This window comes from Haliotis rubra, unplaced genomic scaffold (genome assembly GCF_003918875.1).
Source record: "Haliotis rubra isolate DU_JTF1 unplaced genomic scaffold, ASM391887v1 Scf489, whole genome shotgun sequence".
In the NCBI taxonomy this organism is placed as follows: Eukaryota; Metazoa; Mollusca; class Gastropoda; order Lepetellida; family Haliotidae; genus Haliotis; species Haliotis rubra.
The window spans coordinates 689,997-710,436 of record NW_025767178.1 but is presented as its reverse complement, the minus strand read 5'-3'; the positions used below and the strand labels follow the sequence as shown (position 1 = coordinate 710,436).

The 20,440-nt window shown below is 45.3% G+C and overlaps 1 protein-coding gene across 1 annotated transcript; it reads right to left on the bottom strand.

The window, feature by feature from the left end:
• Positions 1-15,497: 15,497 nt before the first annotated feature.
• Positions 15,498-16,418, bottom strand: LOC124291262 (putative proline-rich protein 21). The gene has a single exon (XM_046728201.1). The coding sequence runs from the start codon at positions 16,416-16,418 to the stop codon at positions 15,498-15,500; it is 921 nt and encodes a 306-aa protein (XP_046584157.1).
• Between the last annotated feature and the right edge of the window lie 4,022 nt (positions 16,419-20,440).

Sequence of the window (20,440 nt, the reverse complement as noted above, 5' to 3'; positions counted from 1 at the left end):
TTGGAAAAACAATAGCGGTGAACGTCAGAATGTGTAGGTTGGAAAAACAATAGCGGTGAACGTCAGAATGTGTAGGTTGGAGAAAAACAATAGCGGTGAACGTCAGAATGTGTAGGTTGGTTGGAGAAAAACAATAGCGGTGAACGTCAGAATGTGTAGGTTGGAGAAAACAATAGCGGTGAACGTCAGAATGTGTAGGTTGGAGAAAACAATAGCGGTGAACGTCAGAATGTGTAGGTTGGAGAAAACAATAGCGGTGAACGTCAGAATGTGTAGGTAGGTTGGAGAAAAAACAATAGCGGTGAACGTCAGAATGTGTAGGTTGGAGAAAAACAATAGCGGTGAACGTCAGAATGTGTAGGTTGGAGAAAAACAATAGCGGTGAACGTCAGAATGTGTAGGTTTGAGAAAACAATAGCGGTGAACGTCAGAATGTGTAGGTTGGAGAAAACAATAGCGGTGAACGTCAGAATGTGTAGGTTGGAGAAAAAAACAATAGCGGTGAACGTCAGAATATGGTGTGTAGGTTGGAGAAAAACAATAGCGGTGAACGTCAGAATGTAGGTAGGTTGGAGAAAAACAATAGCGGTGAACGTCAGAATATGTAGGTTGGAGAAAAACAATAGCGGTGAACGTCAGAATGTGTAGGTTGGAAAAAACAATAGCGGTGAACGTCAGAATGTGTAGGTTGGAGAAAAAACAATAGCGGTGAACGTCAGAATGTAGGTTGGAGAAACAATAATAGCGGTGAACGTCAGAATGTGTAGGTTGGAGAAAACAATAGCGGTGAACGTCAGAATGTGTAGGTTGGAGAAAAACAATAGCGGTGAACGTCAGAATGTGTAGGTTGGAGAATACAATAGCGGTGAACGTCAGAATAATGTAGGTTTGAGAAAAACAATAGCGGTGAACGTCAGAATGGGTAGGTTGGAGAAAAACAATAGCGGTGAACGTCAGAATATGTAGGTTGGTGAAAAACAATAGCGGTGAACGTCAGAATATGTAGGTTGGAGAAAAACAATAGCGGTGAACGTCAGAATATGTAGGTTGGTGAAAAAAATAGCGGTGAACGTCAGAATGTAGTAGGTTTGAACGAAAAAAAAGAAATAGCGGTGAACGTCAGAATGTATAGGTTGGAGAAAAACAATAGCGGTGAACGTCAGAATGTGTAGGTTGGAGAAAAACAATAGCGGTGAACGTCAGAATGTGTAGGTTGGAGAAAAACAATAGCGGTGAACGTCAGAATGTGTAGGTTGGAGAAAAACAATAGCGGTGAACGTCAGAATGTGTAGGTTGGAAAAACAATAGCGGTGAACGTCAGAATGTGTAGGTTGGAGAAAAACAATAGCGGTGAACGTCAGAATGTGTAGGTTGGAGAAAAACAATAGCGGTGAACGTCAGAATATGTAGTGTAGGAGAAAACAATAGGTTGAACGAAAAACAAGGTAGCGGTGAACGTCAGAATGTAGGTTGGGTTGGAAAAACAATAGCGGTGAACGTCAGAATGTGTAGGTTGGAAAAAACAATAGCGGTGAACGTCAGAATGTGTAGGTTGGAGAAAAATAGCGGTGAACGTCAGAATGTGTAGGTTGGAGAAAAACAATAGCGCGGTGAACGTCAGAATGTAGGTAGGTTGGAGAAAAACAATAGCGGTGAACGTCAGAATGTGTAGGTTGGAGAAAAACAATAGCGGTGAACGTCAGAATGTGTAGGTTGGAGAAAAACAATAGCGGTGAACGTCAGAATATGTAGGTTGGAGAAAACAATAGCGGTGAACGTCAGAATGTGTAGGTTGGAGAAAAACAATAGCGGTGAACGTCAGAATGTGTAGGTTGGAGAAAAACAATAGCGGTGAACGTCAGAATGGTAGGTTGGAGAAAAAAAAATAGCGGTGAACGTCAGAATGTGTAGGTTGGAGAAAACAATAGCGGTGAACGTCAGAATGTGTAGGTTGGAGAAAACAATATAGCGGTGAACGTCAGAATATGTAGGTTGGAAAAAAATAGCGGTGAACGTCAGAATGGTGATCAGAATGCGGTAGGTTGGAAAAAACAATAATAGCGGTGAACGTCAGAATGTGTAGGTTGGAGAAAAACAATAGCGGTGAACGTCAGAATGTGTAGGTTGGAGAAAACAATAGCGGTGAACGTCAGAATGTGTAGGTTTGAGAAAACAATAGCGGTGAACGTCAGAATGTGTAGGTAGGTTGGATAAAACAATAATAGCGTGAACGTCAGAATGTGTAGGTTGGAGAAAAACAATAGCGGTGAACGTCAGAATGTGTAGGTTGGAAAAACAATAGCGGTGAACGTCAGAATGTGTAGGTTTGAGAAAACAATAGCGGTGAACGTCAGAATGTGTAGGTTGGAGAAAAACAATAGCGGTGAACGTCAGAATGTGTAGGTTGGAGAAAAACAATAGCGGTGAACGTCAGAATGGTAGGTGAAGTAAAAAACAGCGTTGAACGTCAGAATGTAGGTGAGAAAAACAATAGCGGTGAACGTCAGAATGTAGGGTTGGAAAAACAATAGCGGTGAACGTCAGAATGTGTAGGTTGGAAAAAAACGTAAATAGCGGTGAACGTCAGAATGGTGTAGGTTGGAAAAAAATAATAGCGGTGAACGTCAGAATAATGTAGGTTTTGAAAAAACAATAGCGGTGAACGTCAGAATGGTAGGTAGGTTGAAAAACAGAAAAACAATAGCGGTGAACGTCAGAATGTGTAGGTTGGAAAAACAATAGCGGTGAACGTCAGAATGTGTAGGTTGGAGAAAAACAATAGCGGTGAACGTCAGAATGTGTAGGTTGGAGAAAAACAATAGCGGTGAACGTCAGAATGTGTAGGTTGGAAAAAACAATAGCGGTGAACGTCAGAATGTGTAGGTTGGAGAAAAACAATAGCGGTGAACGTCAGAATGTGTAGGTTTGAGAAAAACAATAGCGGTGAACGTCAGAATGTGTAGGTTGGAGAAAAACAATAGCGGTGAACGTCAGAATGTGTAGGTTGGAGAAAAACAATAGCGGTGAACGTCAGAATAATGTAGGTTTGGTGAACGAAAAAAACAATAGCGGTGAACGTCAGAATGTGTAGGTTGGAAAAAACAATAGCGGTGAACGTCAGAATGTGTAGGTTGGAGAAAACAATAATAGCGGTGAACGTCAGAATGTGTAGGTTTGAAAAACAATAGCGGTGAACGTCAGAATGTAGGTTGGAAAACAATAGCGGTGAACGTCAGAATGTGTAGGTTGAACGTCAGAAAAAACAATAGCGGTGAACGTCAGAATGTGTAGGTTGGAAAAACAATAGCGGTGAACGTCAGAATGGTAGGTTGGAGAAAAACAATAGCGGTGAACGTCAGAATGTGTAGGTTGGAGAAAAACAATAGCGGTGAACGTCAGAATGTGTAGGTTGGAGAAAACAATAGCGGTGAACGTCAGAATGTGTAGGTTTGGAAAAAACAATAGCGGTGAACGTCAGAATGTAGTAGGTTGGAGAAAAACAATAGCGGTGAACGTCAGAATGTAGTAGGTTGAGAAAAACAATAGCGGTGAACGTCAGAATGTGTAGGTTGGAGAAAACAATAGCGGTGAACGTCAGAATGTATGTAGGTTGGAGAAAAACAATAGCGGTGAACGTCAGAATGTGTAGGTTGGAGAAAAATAATAGCGGTGAACGTCAGAATGTAGGGTAGGTTGGAGAAAACAATAGCGGTGAACGTCAGAATATAGTAGGTTGGAGAAAACAATAGCGGTGAACGTCAGAATATGTAGGTTGGAGAAAAACAATAGCGGTGAACGTCAGAATGTGTAGGTTGGAGAAAACAATAGCGGTGAAAAAATAGCGGTGAACGTCAGAATGTGTAGGTTGGAGAAAAACAATAGCGGTGAACGTCAGAATGTGTAGGTTTGGAAAAACAATAGCGGTGAACGTCAGAATATATGTAGGTTGGAAAAACAATAGCGGTGAACGTCAGAATGTGTAGGTTGGAGAAAAACAATAGCGGTGAACGTCAGAATATGTAGGTTGGTTTGAGAAAAACAATAGCGGTGAACGTCAGAATGGGTAGGTTGGAGAAAAATAGCGGTAACGCGGTGAACGTCAGAATCAGAAGTGTAGGTTGGAAAAAACAATAGCGGTGAACGTCAGAATGTGTAGGTTGGAGAAAAACAATAGCGGTGAACGTCAGAATGTGTAGGTTGGAGAAAAACAATAGCGGTGAACGTCAGAATGTGGTTGGAAAAAACAATAGGTTGAACGTCAGAATATGTAGGTTGGAAACAATAGCGGTGAACGTCAGAATGTAGGTAGGTGGAATGAAAAAACAATAGCGGTGAACGTCAGAATGTGTAGGTTGGAGAAAAACAATAGCGGTGAACGTCAGAATGTATGTAGGTTGGAGAAAAACAATAGCGGTGAACGTCAGGTTGGATGTAGCGGTGAACGTCAGAATGTAGGTTGGAAAAAAACAATAGCGGTGAACGTCAGAATGTGTAGGTTGGAAAAACAATAGCGGTGATAGCGGTGAACGTCAGAATGTGTAGGTTGGAGAAAACAATAGCGGTGAACGTCAGAATGTGTAGGTTGGGAGAAAAACAATAGCGGTGAACGTCAGAATGTGTAGGTTGGAGAAAAAACAATAGCGGTGAACGTCAGAATGTGTAGGTTGGAGAAAAACAATAGCGGTGAACGTCAGAATAATGTAGGTTGGAGAAAAAAACAATAGCGGTGAACGTCAGAATGTGTAGGTTGGAGAAAAACAATAGCGGTGAACGTCAGAATGTGTAGGTTTGAAAAAACAATAGCGGTGAACGTCAGAATGTGTAGGTTGGAGAAAAAAACAATAGCGGTGAACGTCAGAATGTGGTAGGTTGGAGAAACAATAGCGGTGAACGTCAGAATGTGTAGGTTGGTGAAAACAATAGCGGTGAACGTCAGAATGTAGGTTGGAAAAACAATAGTGAACGGAGAAAACAATGAAGAAAAATGGTGAACGTCAGAATATGTAGGTTTGAGAAAAACAATAGCGGTGAACGTCAGAATGTGTAGGTTGGAGAAAAACAATAGCGGTGAACGTCAGAATGTGTAGGTTGGAGAAAAACAATAGCGGTGAACGTCAGAATGTGTAGGTTGGAGAAAAAGCAATGAACGTCGGTGAACGTCAGAAAGTGTAACGTTGGAATGTGTAGGTTGGAGAAAAACAATAGCGGTGAACGTCAGAATGTGTAGGTTTGAGAAAAACAATAGCGGTGAACGTCAGAATGGGTAGGTTGGAGAAAAACAATAGCGGTGAACGTCAGAATATGTAGGTAGGGGAAAACAACAGCGGTGAACGTCAGAATATGTAGGTTGGAGAAAACAATAGTGGTGAACGTCAGAATATATGTAGGTTGGAGAAAAACAAATAGCGGTGAATGTCAGAATGTGTAGGTTGGTGAAAAACAATAGCGGTGAACGTCAGAATAATATAGGTTTGAAGAAACAATAGCGGTGAACGTCAGAATGTGTAGGTTTGGAAAAAACAATAGCGGTGAACGTCAGAATGTGGTTGGAGGTTAGCGGTGAAAAACAAATAGCGGTGAACGTCAGAATGTGAACGTCAGAATGTGGTTGAGAAAAACAATAGCGGTGAACGTCAGAATGTGTAGGTTGGTAGAAAAACAATAGCGGTGAACGTCAGAATGTAGGTTGGAGAAAACAATAGCGGTGAACGTCAGAATGTGGTAGGTTGGAGAAAAACAATAGCGGTGAACGTCAGAATGTGTAGGTTGGGAAAAAACAATAGCGGTGAACGTCAGAATATGTAGGTTGGAGAAAAACAATAGCGGTGAACGTCAGAATGTGTAGGTTGGAGAAAAACAATAGCGGTGAACGTCAGAATGTGTAGGTTGGAGAAAAACAATAGCGGTGAACGTCAGAATGTGTAGGTTGGAGAAAAACAATAGCGGTGAACGTCAGAATGTGTAGTTGGTTAAAAAAACAATAGCGGTGAACGTCAGAATGTGTAACATCAGAATAAGGTTGGTGAAAAACAATAGCGGTGAACGTCAGAATATGTAGGTTGGAGAAAAACAATAGCGGTGAACGTCAGAATGTGTAGGTTTGAGAAAAACAATAGCGGTGAACGTCAGAATGTGTAGGTTGGTGAAAAACAATAGCGGTGAACGTCAGAATATGTAGGTTGGAAAAACAATAGCGGTGAACGTCAGAATGGGTAGGTTGGAGAAAAACAATAGCGGTGAACGTCAGAATGTGTAGGTTGGAGAAAAACAATAGCGGTGAACGTCAGAATGTGTAGGTTGGAGAAAAACAATAGCGGTGAACGTCAGAATGTGTAGGTTTGAGAAAAACAATAGCGGTGAACGTCAGAATGTGTAGGTTGGAGAAAACAATAGTGGTGAACGTCAGAATATGTAGGTTGGGAAAAATAGCGGTGAACGTCAGATGTAGGTTGGACGGTGAATAGCGGTGAACGTCAGAATGTGTAGGTTGGAGAAAAACAATAGCAGTGATCGTCAGAATGTGCAGGTAGGAGAAATACAATAGTGGTGAACGTCAGAATGTGTAGGTTGGACATAAACAATAGCGGTGAACGTCAGAATGTGTAGGTTGGAGAAAAACAATAGCGGTGAATGGCAGAAAGTGTAGGTGGTAGAAAAACAATAGCGGTGAATGGCAGACTGTGTAGGACTGGTAGAAAAACAATAGCGGTGAATGGCAGAATGTGTAGGTGGTAGAAAAACAACAGCGGTGAATGGCAGAATGTGTAGGTGGTAGAAAACAACAGCGGTGAATGTCAGAAGGAGTAGGTGGTAGAAAAACAATAGCGGTGAATGTCAGAATGTTCTTTATTTTGGAGAGATTTATCACTTTTTGTAGTTATTTTTTGGCCACCGGTCAAAGGCGGTCGTGCACTGGTAGCACACTGATTGCAGGTCCACAGTTTGTTTATTTTCCAAACGCAATACGAATTGACACGATAGAAGATAACGGGAAAACGCCATGAAAAATCGCTATATTGTCACGGCATTTCCTACGACAGAACACGAGACAGTGTAAGTCTCGGGTGTCATAGCATCTATGAAATAATGTAAACTCACTTTATATATCAGCCCTTATGTTATCTCAAGGTAAAATGAATCGGAGATACACCTCCAACCAACGGACCTGTATCCCCTGGAAGACCTTTATCGCAAATTTGTGATTTTTACACATCCCTGACAATTGAAGCGATTCTGTGTAGACTGTAACCTTTAATTATAAATATGAATAGTACGTTTTGATCAGCAGTTCTTCACACATTTTATTTTGTTTTTATATTCTGACACTATGTTCCTGACGCATACTTAATGTACCATACACCTATTATCCAATTAGTCGGTTGAAGTATAAATACCAGTCATCATAGTTTGAAATAAAAATTTTAGCCCTTATAAAATGTGCCCATCAGTCAGTGCTGTGAGTCATTATATATGTTAATTCATCAATCCATTTCTTACAAAACTTTAACACCATTCAACCTCTAAACATAAGTACTCATTTACAGATATTTATCTCAACAAACAACGGATCATTCTGACCACCCAAGAGGATGTGCATGATAGAATTAGATGTGTATAGAATGTTCTTCTTGTTTTAGTAACATTATGTTGATAAAATATTTCACGTGACAGACCATATACTATCTAGCTATAGGTTTATATTCTGATTTTCATTCAACGATTCTGAAGAAAACTTTAGTGTTATGTCAGTTTGTTTGGAATTAACATAGAAAATGTGTTTAAAATCAAAATATGTTTTTGATGACATAAATTCCATGTAGATATGTGTATGCATTATTTATATTTTTTTAAAAATTTAACAGATAATACTTATGTACAATGACTGAATAAAGTCATGCATGTGTAATGTAATATTAAAGTACACACGCACCATCATACAAAAATATCAGATAAAATTCAAGACGAAATTCACACGTTGCATAACAATGTTTTCACATTTCACGCACAATATCAGCTCCCGATCGTACTGAATTACATGAATGTAGCCTAATCTGCGTAATACGATATAGGTTTGAGTACAGATGCAAAAATACACTGCAGGCTTAAATGTGTGATATTCAGACATCTAGTGCCAGACTTGAATTACCGATTGCAAAACGTCAACAAAATGACAAAATATGATCTGAAAACGATTCCACAGCCTCGCTTCGAATGGCCATTTTGCGATTCATTAAGGCAATATAAGCAGTCATGGCTATCCACGGTGTATCATGGAATCACATAACAAATATTCAGGATATCACACTTGATATATCATCGGTCAAGGGAAAAGATATACTGTCCATATGCACCAGCGTGAACGTTAACGGTGATGGTGAAGGCTGTACTGGTTAACTGTCTCTAAGTGTTTAGTACCCAACGCGCATAAGACATCCGCTGTCAGTTTAAGGTTGGACCGTCCGGATCAGCGCTCCAAGCGGATTAGTGAAGGGAAGATACATTCAAAAAGATCGCCCATTTAGATGCTTGAGAGTGAGTGAGTGAGTTTAGTTTTACGCCGCACTCAGCAATATTCCAGCTATATGGTGGCGGTCTGTACATAATGGAGTCTGGACCAGACAATCCAGTGATCAACAGCATGAACATCGATCTGCACAACTGGGAACCGATGACATCTGTCAACCAAGTCAGCGAGCCTGACCACCCGATCCCGTTAGTCGCCTCTTACGACAAGCATGGGTTACTGAAGGTTCATTCTAACCCAGACCTTCACGGATGATGCTTGGGAGACTTTTCAAAATATTTTTTTTATTTTCTTTTTTTCAAAGTTGACTTTAAGACACATTTTGCGTTTGATCGGGCTCAAATCATTACTGTCGGCGACATTTTGTAAAATTCATTTTTGGTTTTTTGTTCTGTCGAAAGGAAAATTTGGGTCGGTCGGGAGATGAGAAACACAGAAAAATATACGGACGGCCTCATACTATATACCAAGTGAAAGGTGATCCAGTACGTACACACTATATCTAACAATCTGGCGTACAACACATTAGTTATATGTCCCAGCTGTTTAGACGCTCCTCGGGGGATAGTAATTCTATTTACGCATGTTCCATCTATTCCACTCCCGGTACATAAAGACACCAATTGAATGTCTGCGTCATTTAATTGTCCATTTCTGTGTTTCTATACACATATAATCCCTTTCACCTGTACTCGTCCATTTTATACAAACTGTATTGATTAACCAAATAAGTCTGAATGTGAGGCATACGTACTTGCGTCAGATGTTTGATGTTAGAAATAAGGTACGCAATGTCGCTTTTGTGAACGTCAGTGCAGTGTCCTGCAAAATATTGATTCGTCAAGAATACAAAGAATCACATAAAAGCTTGAGAAATACATTACCTGTATGAGGACTGATCTTTGGAGGAAATTACTGGAGGAGTTTTGTTTTGTTATATTTACATTTCAAAGAATGCACATTAATAACGTACCAGGAATGACCGGTCACAGAAGTCGTCCAAAGGAAGGAATATCCTCTCTGAAGATGTAGGCTACGAATACTATGGAATATACTCTTGTGGTATCAACAACTGTTATTGATAAAGATAATATAACTTCCTGGATGTCAGACAGAGGTCTTATCTGAATATTGTCAGTGATGGATCCTACCTGTAGTTCAACCAATTGTATTTTTTATTTTTGTACCTGGTGTCACCACATGTATTTCATGGCTTGTTTGCCTTTTACTCCGAAACGTATCTGTTTCGATTGATCAACAACGCTTTCTCTGAGGTTGACTTTTTATAGGTTGCAAAACACCAACATGAGTTTTGTTCCTTGTGGAGTTAAAGTTGTGTGCGGAACGCGGTATTAGCGGTGTGGTGGTGAGGAGTGGACTGTTTCTGTGCGTGTGCGTGTGCGTGTGCGTATTTGAATGTTGTTTATGGATTGTTTCAATGGACATTTTACATACCCATAAAGGTCATGCTTAAATGGGTTTATATCTCTTGAAAACTGGCACGATAAATACTTGTAAAGAAATAAATTTAGCACAGTTCTCGGTAATATTGATGAGGAGTAGCGGCGATTCCAAAACATGCTACTATTGCCGAAGTAACCAGAGAAATTGGCTCAGGAAGCAAGCTATTTTGGAAATATGTTTACCAGCACAACCGACATCGTTTTCCTTCAAAAAGACAAGACGCAAAACTATCAGTTATGCATTGACTGTGGTTAATTCAGCTAGTCGAGAAGAAAAATCAGAGCCACTCATCTCAAAAGATTCCTCAGAGGTAGCCAATGCCCTGTCTCGTATATACCTTAAAACCCAAACAAGGAGAGATGCATTGCTGGTTCCAGCAAATGTACCATCAAAGGTCCCGGTTAGAATGAACCTTCAGTAACCCATGCTTGTCGTAAGAGGCGACTAACGGGATCGGGTGGTCAGGCTCGCTGAATTGGTTGACACATGTCATTGGTTCCCAATTGCGCAGATCGATGCTCATGCTGTTGATCACTGGATTGTCTGGTCCAGACTCGATTATTTACAGACCGCCGCCATATAGCTGGAATATTGCTGAGTGCGGCGTAAAACTAAACTCACTCACCCACTCAACATTGTATACCACTATCCCACATAACAAACCTAAGGAAAAACTTCATTCCTTTAATCATGGGGCTTTTGTAAAAAACGTGGTGAACAAAGATATACGTACATATCTATCTTAAGAGGTTCGGGACAATTTGTCAAAATGAAAGCATATGTCATTTGAAGTTTACCGAGAAAACAATATGTGAAATGCTGGACTTTCTCATTGATAACATTCAAGGAGAGTCATGTCACTCTCTTCAGAAGTTGATTGATCAAGGTTACAAGATTCAAGGCCCCAGTAAATCTTTCAAGATGTTTTATGGTAGACATGTGGAGGAAATATCCAAATTTGATGCATCAGTAACAAATATGATGTCCGATGCAATTCCCTATTTTGACTTATACCATACGTTCCCGGGTTATTTCAGGGAAACAAGTGACTGGTATATGTTTATGACGGGTGCCATCGGTGGGGCAAAATACGCTCACCTTTTCGCGAACACCTGGTATCATCACTATTTCATAGTGATTCATAAACATATGCTCTGTCGTCGTATCGCATGGTGACAATCACTGGATTGTCTGGTTCAGACCCTATTTGTTTACTAACAACATCATACAGCTGTAATACTGCTGAAACAAATATCTGTTCATAATATAGTCACAATTGTACAATCGACTCTGCTGTTGGCAGACATTTCTTATGAATGTGGAAAGGTTTTGTCGCTTCTGGACGTAAATTCCTGGAGTAGAGTAGTAAGGAGCCCTAATGTTACAGTCCAGCGCGGCGAAAGGGAAGCTCGCCATTGTAGATTAACCAAACACGGTTGCATTATCAGGCAATGAAAGTGTAACCGAAAATGATGATCACGGATGTCAGGACTAGCAGCTATTGTATCAGCTATCAGTAAGTCTAATGCTTTTAAATTGAAACCAGTACCTTCTGATACCTCAAAGAGGTTAATTAAAACAAACAACCTTTCTGGTACTGTGACAGTATATATTGTTATGTTTCAGTGTTATTCATTGTGATACAATGTTCCGTAATGGAATACTTACAGCGCTTCCTTGATGCAGAGAACATTATATACTCACCAACATTGAAAACGCACCAGTCTAAAATTGTCCATATTATCATCAAGATGGATTTCAGCATGACAATAATCAATGAACATGTCTAACATGATGTCGAAGGGCATGTCTAGTTGAAAAAATGCTTTAGAAACAAATTCCTGTTCCCAAACGCATCAACATGCAGCCACGCAATGAAAAAAGCGCGAATTTCATTATAAAATCATGCTGACATTAAAAGCAGGTGTATGAGAACCGATTCTCATTGCTTCACTAACGATTGTAAAGCGAGGACAGAGATGCCGAGGTTAACACCTCACGAAAGAGAACGTGCACTAGGCAAGATTCAGGTTGGCACCAGCAGCAGGGATATTGCTCGACAATTTGGACTTGGCCACTCCACCATCATTAGGCTTCATAGACGACATCAGCAGACAGGCAGCACCCGTGACCTTCAACGACCTTGCCAACAACGTGTCACGACGCACCGTCAGGATCGCCATATTGACCTTGACCATATCCGTGATCGAACACTGCTGCACTAGTTCAAGGTCGACGTGGGGTCATCAGCGTTGACACTATGCGACGCCGTCTACACGCCTAGGGCTCGATGCTCGACGTCCTTACGTTGGACCACTTCTGACTGACACACACCGTAATGAGCGTATACAATGGGCTAACAGGAAGGTTACAACAAGGGCATGGTGTGGTAGTCACTGACAAGTCACGTCTTCATCGACGTAATACTGACGGCCGATTACGTGTTTGGCGTAGACGTGGTGAACGTTATGCTGATGAGTGTGTGGTTCAGACAGACCTTTGGGTGGTGGGAGTGTCAAAATCTGGGGTGGAATAAGTTACAATCACAGGACTACCTTCATGTCTTTCAAGGGTGAGTTAATGCCCTTTACTACCGTGATCAGATTCTTCAGAATCACATTGTATCATTCTTCAATCACCACCAAGATGTCCATACTTTTCAACAGGACAACGCATGGGCACACACAGCTAGACTTTCCATGCAGTATCTGGCCCAGCAACACACCCAGGTTACTCATTGACCAGCACTGTCGCCAGATGTATCCCCCATTGAGCACTTGTGGGACGAAATTGGTCAAAGTCTTTCGCGGCGACAACAGGTGCGAAACATCCGGGAAGTTGAGGCTGCACTACTGCATGGGGCCCTATAGATCACGTAATAGGAGTAAGTTGCGAGAGAGCATTCACTGACCACGGGGCATGTAGATCACGTAATAGGAGTAAGTTGCGAGAGAGCATTCACTGACCACTTTGCATCTAGATCACGTAATAGGAGTAAGTTGCGAGAGACCATTCACTGACCACTTTGCATCTAGATCACGTAATAGGAGTAAGTTGCAAGAGACCATTCACTGACCACGGGGCATGTAGATCACATAATAGGAGTAAGTTGCAAGAGACCATTCACTGACGACGGGGCATGTAGATCACGTAATAGGAGTAAGTTGCAAGAGACCATTGACTGACCACGGGGCATGTAGATCACGTAATAGGAGTAAGTTGCGAGAGAGCATTCACTGACCACTTGGCATGTAGATCACGTAATAGGAGTAAGTTGCAAGAGAGCATTCACTGACCACGGGGCATGTAGATCACTTAATAAGGGTAAGTTGCGAGAGAGCATTCACTGACCACGGGGCATGTAGATCACGTAATAGGAGTAAGTTGTGAGAGAGCATTCACTGACCACGGGGCATGTAGATCACGTAATAGGAGTAAGTTCACATTCACTGACCACGGGGCATGTAGATCACGTAATAGGAGTGTAAGTGTGATCACTTAATAAGGGTGTGAGAGACATTCACTGACCACTGGGGCATGTAGATCACGTAATAGGAGTAAGTTGCGAGAGAGCATTCACTGACCACGGGGCATGTAGATCACGTAATAGGAGTAAGTTGCGAGAGAGCATTCACTGACCACGGGGCATGTAGATCACGTAATAGGAGTAAGTTGCGAGACCATTCACTGACCACGGGGCATGTAGATCACTTAATAGGGGTAAGTTGCGAGAGACCATTGACTGACCACGGGGCATGTAGATCACGTAATAGGAGTAAGTTGCGAGAGAGCATTCACTGACCACGGGGCATGTAGATCACTTAATAGGGGTACGTTGCGAGAACGCATTCACTGACCACTTGGCGTCTAGATCACGTAACAGATATCAAATCTGTTTGAACTAACGAGCATATTATTAATGCATTAGAGAAAAGGATAATGGCGTACCCCATCTATTGGTGTTATATGATGTTGCCCTGGAGACACATGTATGCCATCGTATCTATAGTGCAAAGACAAATCTGTGGCACTCCACATATAACAGCAGTAATTTCAGCTTCAGGAGAGACCATTACTGTGAGTGTTTACACAGAGTTCCTCCAGTGCCAGCTGTTTATAGGCTCCACCTCAGTAACCACAGGCACACTCTCATTTCCGTCGAACAGACTTGGGGGAAATCAATAATTCTTTTTACCGTCTTTAACATCCAGGAATCCATTATTTATCATAACATCACCATTGGGCATATATTTCAACCGACAGCACTCGATAAATAACAGTTGACATCCGTTGCGTGATAGAATACAATCACACAGTGAATCACTTGGGCCCATTCAGCTCGCACATGTACAGTAATGGCCATTTACCTGGCAACGACAGGCTACATTGTGGATGTGTCGCAGATGTGTTGCCTTGTAAACAAGTGGAAGTAGTGGTACTGTCAGGGAGTTACAACATTCAAGAGTGACTTGCTACCAGCCGTGTCTTAGCGTACCGGGAACATGTCCAGTAATGAAACAGCCCCTACCTCCGGTGAAATTGTCTTTTGGGCCCTTAATGGGTATGGTGTTACACGTTTTGATCTCATTATCAACATTGTTATCCTCCTGCTGGCTGTATGGATAATCTTCCTCAACATCCTTGTCTTGCACACTATACTACGGATGAAGATGTCACGGGAACCCGCCGATGTATTTGTATGTAGTTTATCTGTAGCAGACGCCTTGGGCGGCTTCTTTCTGTTGTACAACACCACCTACAACCTCATCAACTACCAGTTGTACTACGAATGTGCTTTCAGAATGGGACTTGTCCAAATTTTGGGTTTGACATCGGTGTACCACATGGCGGCCCTTACTGTAGACAGATACGTGAAGATCGCCCAGCCCTATCATTACCCGACTGTCTGCAATAGAATGTCCGTGTTGGTTGTATCTGTAGCTATCTGGTCCATCTCCACAGTTATAGGACTAATTCCAATGTTTGGCTGGAAGAATGAACAGGAGAGTGGAACTGTTGGTATCGAGGAGCCCATATGTGGATATTTTGCAATATTTAACCAGACCTATCTCCAGTTGGTCGTCACCCTGTTTTGGTGCCCTATGCTTCTGATGATCGGACTTTATCTTCATATCTTCAAGATTGCGAGTAGACACGCTCGGGTCATTGCAGCTCAAAACAGGCGTGGACCGACATTGAGGTCTTCAGAGAGACATTCTCTGAAATATACGAAAACTGTGTGTCTCATCGTCGGATGTTACTTCCTGTCCTGGTTGCCAAGTGGTACGAGCACTAACACACCTTTTAATGATATAGTTCTTTACCATACACCATTGTGTCTTAAGGCCTGTTGTGGTAGATTGGATCTGTCATATACTTAGAAAGTCACGTGTCCGATCTATTCACATACCATACAAAACAACAGTTCAAAGGTTATGTGTCCATCTCCACAAGGGGGTCTCTTCATGACAGTGTATTTCATTACAGATAAAATGTCAACCTGATGGATCTATGTGCTTGTTAGGAGCGGGAGGTGCGGTGAGGGATGGATCGTGGGTGTGGTGCGGTGAGCCATTGATCGTGGGTGTTGTGCGGTGAGGAATGGTTCGCGGGGGTGGTGCGGTGCGGTGAGGGATGGATCGTTGGTGCGGTGCGGTGCGGTGCGGTGCGTGCGGTGCGGTGCAGTGCAGTGCGGTGCGGTGCGGTGCAGTGATGGATCGTGGGATGGATCGTGGTGCGCGGTGAGGAATGGTTCGCGGGGGTGGTGCGGTGCGGTGAGGGATGGATCGTTGGTGCGGTGAGGGTGCGGTGCGTTGCGGGATGGATCGTGGGTGTGGTGCGGTGAGGAATGGTTCGCGGGGGTGGTGCGGTGAGCCATGGATCGTGGGTACGGTGAGGTGTGGTGAAGGAAGGATCGTTGGTGCGGTGCGGTGCGATGCGGTGCGGTGCGGGATGGATCGTGGGTGTGGTGCGGTGAGGAAAGGTTCGCGGGGGTGGTGCGGTGAGCTATGGATCGTGGGTGTGGTGCGGTGCGGGATGGATCGTTGGTGCGGTGCGATGAGCCATGGATAGTGGGTGTGGTGCGGTGAGGGATGGATCGTTGGTGCGGTGCGGTGAAGAATGGATAGTGGGTGTGGTGCGGTGAGCCATGGATAGTGGGTGTGGTGCGTTGTGGGATGGATCGTTGGTGCGGTGCGATGAGCCATGGATAGTGGGTGTGGTGCGGTGTGGGATGGATCGTTGGTGCGTTGCGGTGAAGAATGGATAGTGGGTGTGGTGCGGTGTGGGATGGATCGTTGGTGCGGTGCGGTGAAGAATGGATAGTGGGTGTGGTGCGGTGTGGGATGGATCGTTGGTACGGTGCGGTGAAGAATGGATAGTGGGTGTGGTGCGGTGTGGGATGGATCGTTGGTGCAGTGCGATGAGCCATGGATAGTGGGTGTGGTGCGGTGCAGGATGGATCGTTGGTACGGTGCGGTGAGCCATGGATAGTGGGTGTGGTGCGGTGTGGGGTGGATCGTTGGTGCGGTGGGGTGAAGAATGGATAGTGGGTGTGGTGCGGTATGGGATGGATCGTTTGTGCGGTGCGGTGAAGAATGGTTCGTGGGTGTGGTGCGGTGTGGGGTGGATCGTTGGTGCGGTGCGATGAGCCATGGATAGTGGGTGTGGTGCGGCGCGGTGTAGGATGGATCGTTGGTGCGGTGCGGTGAAGAATGGATAGTGGTCGTGGTGCGGTGTGGGATGGATCGTTGGTGCGGTGCGGTGAAGAATGGTTCGTGGGTGTGGTGTGGTGAGCGATGGATCGTGGGTGTGGTGCCGGGTGAGCCATGGATCGAGGGTACGGTGCGGTGCGGGATGGATCGTTGATGCGGTGCCGGATGAGGAATGGTTCGCGGGGGTGGTGCGATGAGCGATGGATAGTGGGTACGGTGCGGTGCAGGATGGATCGTTGGTGCGGTGAGGAATGGTTTGTGGGTGTGGTGCGGTGCGGTGTGGTGCGGTGAGTGATGGATCATGCATACGGTGGGGTGAGGATGGATCGTTGGTGTGGTACGGTGAGAATGGTTCATGGGTGTGGTGCGGTGAGAGAGAGATGGATCCATGGATCACACAGGTGTGCGGTGTGAGGATGGATCCACGGGTGTGGTATGGTGAATGTGAAGTGTGGATCACGGGTGGGAGGATGGTGAATGATGGATCGTGGGGATGCAGGTGTGGTGAGGTGAGGATGGATCACTGGTGTGGTGCAGTGAGGATGGATCGTTGGTGCGGTGTGGTGAGGATGGATCACTGGTGTGGTTCAGTTAGGGATGGATCGTGGGTACTCTGCGGTGAGGGATGGATAGTGGGTGTGGTGTGGTGAGGGATGGATCACTGGTGTGGTGCGGTGCGGTGGGGGATGGATCGTGGGTACTTTGCGTTGAGGATGGATCGTGGGTACGGTGCGGTGAGGAATGGTTCGTGGGTGTGGTGCGGTGAGAGATGGATCACGGGTGGGGTGCAGTGAGGGAGGGATCACGGGTGCGGTGCGGTGAGGATGGATCACGGGTGTGGCATGGTGAGTGATGGATCACGGGTGTGGTGCGGTGAGTGATGGATCGTGGGTGTGATACGGTGAGGATGGATCATGGGTGTGGTGCAGTGAGTATTGGATTACAGGTGCAGAATGGTTGGTGGGTGTGGTGCAGTGAGCGATGGATCGTTGAGGTACGTTGCAGTGCAGGATGGATCATGGGGTATTAGTGGTGCAGTGCAGGATGGATCGTTGCTGCAAGCCATGAGGAAATGGTTCGTGGGTGTGGTGCAGTGAGAGATGGACCACAGGTGCGGTCTGCAGTGAGATGGATCACAGGTGCGGTGTGGTGAGGATGGATGATGGATCCACAGAGTGCGGTATGGTGAGTGATGGATCATTAGGAGTGCAGTGTGGTAGTGATGGATGGACATGGGTGTGGTGTGGTGAGTGATGGATCGTGGGTGCAGTGTGGTGAGCAATGGATCATGGGTGTGGTGTGGTGAGTGATGGATCATGGGTGCGGTGTGGTGAGTGATGGATCATGGGTGCGGTGTGGTGAGTGATGGATCATGGGTACTGTGTGGTGAGTGATGGATCATGGGTGCGGTGTGGTGAGTGATTGATCATGGGTGCGGTGTGGTGAGCGATGGATCACGGGTGCGGTCTGATGAGTGATGGATCGTATGTACTGTGTAGTGAGTGATGGATCACTGGTGCGGTGTGGTGAGCGATGGATCATGGGTGCGGTGTGGTGAGCGATTGATCATTGGCACTGTGTGGTGAGTGATGGATCATGGGTGTGGTGTGGTGAGTGATGGATCATGGGTGTGGTGTTGTGTGTGATGGATCACGGGTGCGGTGTGGTGAGTGATGGATCACTGGTGTGGTGTGGTGAGCGATGGATCATGGGTGTGGTGTGGTGAGCGATGGATCGCGGGTGCGGTATGATGAGTGATGGATCATGGGTGCGGTGTGGTGAGTGATGGATCATGGGTACTGTGTGGTGAGCGATGGATCATGGGTACTGTGTGGTGAGTGATGGATCACAGGTGTGGTGTGGTGAGCGATGGATCATGGGTGCGCTGTGGTGAGCGATGGATCGTGGGTACGGTGTGGTGAGTGATGGATCACGGGTGTGGTGTGGTGAGCGATGGATCGTGAGTACTGTGTGGTGAGTGATGGATCACGGGTGCGGTGTGATGAGTGATGGATCACGGGTGTGGTGTGGTGAGCGATGGATCGTGGGTGTGGTGTGGTGAGTGATGGATCACTGGTGCGGTGTGATGAGTGATGGATCGTGGGTGTGGTGCGGTGCAGGATGGATCGTGGGTGTGGTGTGGTGAGTGATGGATCACTGGTGCGCTGTGATGAGTGATGGATCACGGGTGTGGTGCGGTGCAGGATGGATCGTGGGTGTGGTGTGGTGCAGGATGGATCGTGGGTGTGGTTTGGTGCAGGATGGATCGTGGGTGTGGTTTGGTGCAGGATGGATCGTGGGTGTGGTGCGGTGAGTGATGGATGACGGGTGTGGTGTGGTGAGTGATGGATCGTGGGTACGGTGTTGTGAGTGATGGATCACTGGTGTGGTGTGGTGAGTGATGGATCGCGTGTGTGGTGTGGTGAGCAATGGACCCTGGGTGTGGTGTGGTGAGTGATGGATCGTTGGTGCGGTGTGGTGGGTGATGGATCGTGGGTCCGGTGTGGTGAGTGATGATGGATCGTGGGTACTGTGTGATGAGTGATGGATCATGGGTGCGGTGTGGTGAGCGATGGATCACGGGTGCGGTGTGGTGAGCGATGGATCGTAGGTACTGTGTTGTGAGTGATGGATCACGGGTGCGGTGTGGTGAGCGATGGATCACGGGTGCGGTGTGGTGAGTGATGGATCATGGGTACTGTGTGGTGAGTGATGGATCATCGGTGCGGTGTGGTGAGTGATGGATCATGGGTGCAGTGTGGTGAGCGATGGATCACGGGTGCGGTGTGGTGAGTGATGGATCGTGGGTACTGTGTAGTGAGTGATGGATCACGGGTGCGGTGTGGTGAGTGATGGATCAAGGGTACTGTGTGGTGAGTGATGGATCACGGGTGCAGTGTGTGATGAGTGATTGATCATGGGTGTTTGTGTGGTAGTGATGGATCACGGGTGCGGTGTGATGAGTGATGGATCGTGGGTGTCGTGTGGTGGGTGATGGATCACGGGTGCGGTGTGGTGAGTGATGGATCACTGGTGTGGTGTGGTGAGTGATGGATCGTGGGTGTGGTGTGGTGAGTGATGGATCACGGGTGTGGTGTGGTGAGCGATGGATCGTGGCTGGGGTGAACAATTCATGTTGATGTTACGGGATACGGCACAAAAAAGATGTCTCTGTAGTTTTGTTGGCCTTCAATATCTAAATGCTGTTGCGTGTAAGCAATTCCCAGGGTGGTATTTCAAGACACCGGGACCACAATGATGTCTTACTATCAAGTACTGTACAGTTTCATATATGGTGTCATCTGTGTTACAGGCGTCGTCATCATGCTGGACTTCAGCGGTGGGCTGGGAGACCGGACGACCGTGGAAAAGGGTACCCTGCTTCTCTACGTCAGTTCTACCGCTTTCATCAACAGTCTCGTTAATCCTATAATTTACGCCTTTAAAATCACAACGGTGCGCCTACGTTTCAGGGCACTGTTTTGTCGGAAATCTCCAAGGCCAGACGATATGGACAACAGTCAGACGGAAGCGTCAGGATATGTAGCCCCGAAAACACGGCCTACCTTCGTTGTGACTTCGGGTATTTCCGAAGTCGATCTCACTGAGTGAAAGTACGTCATGTGATCAGAACAAACATCAAACGGAAATGCTACGTGATATTACAATTGAATAGGCGTTCATGTTCCAAGAACACGGTACGACGCACATCAAGCGCAAAGACTAAAAACCCACAGCC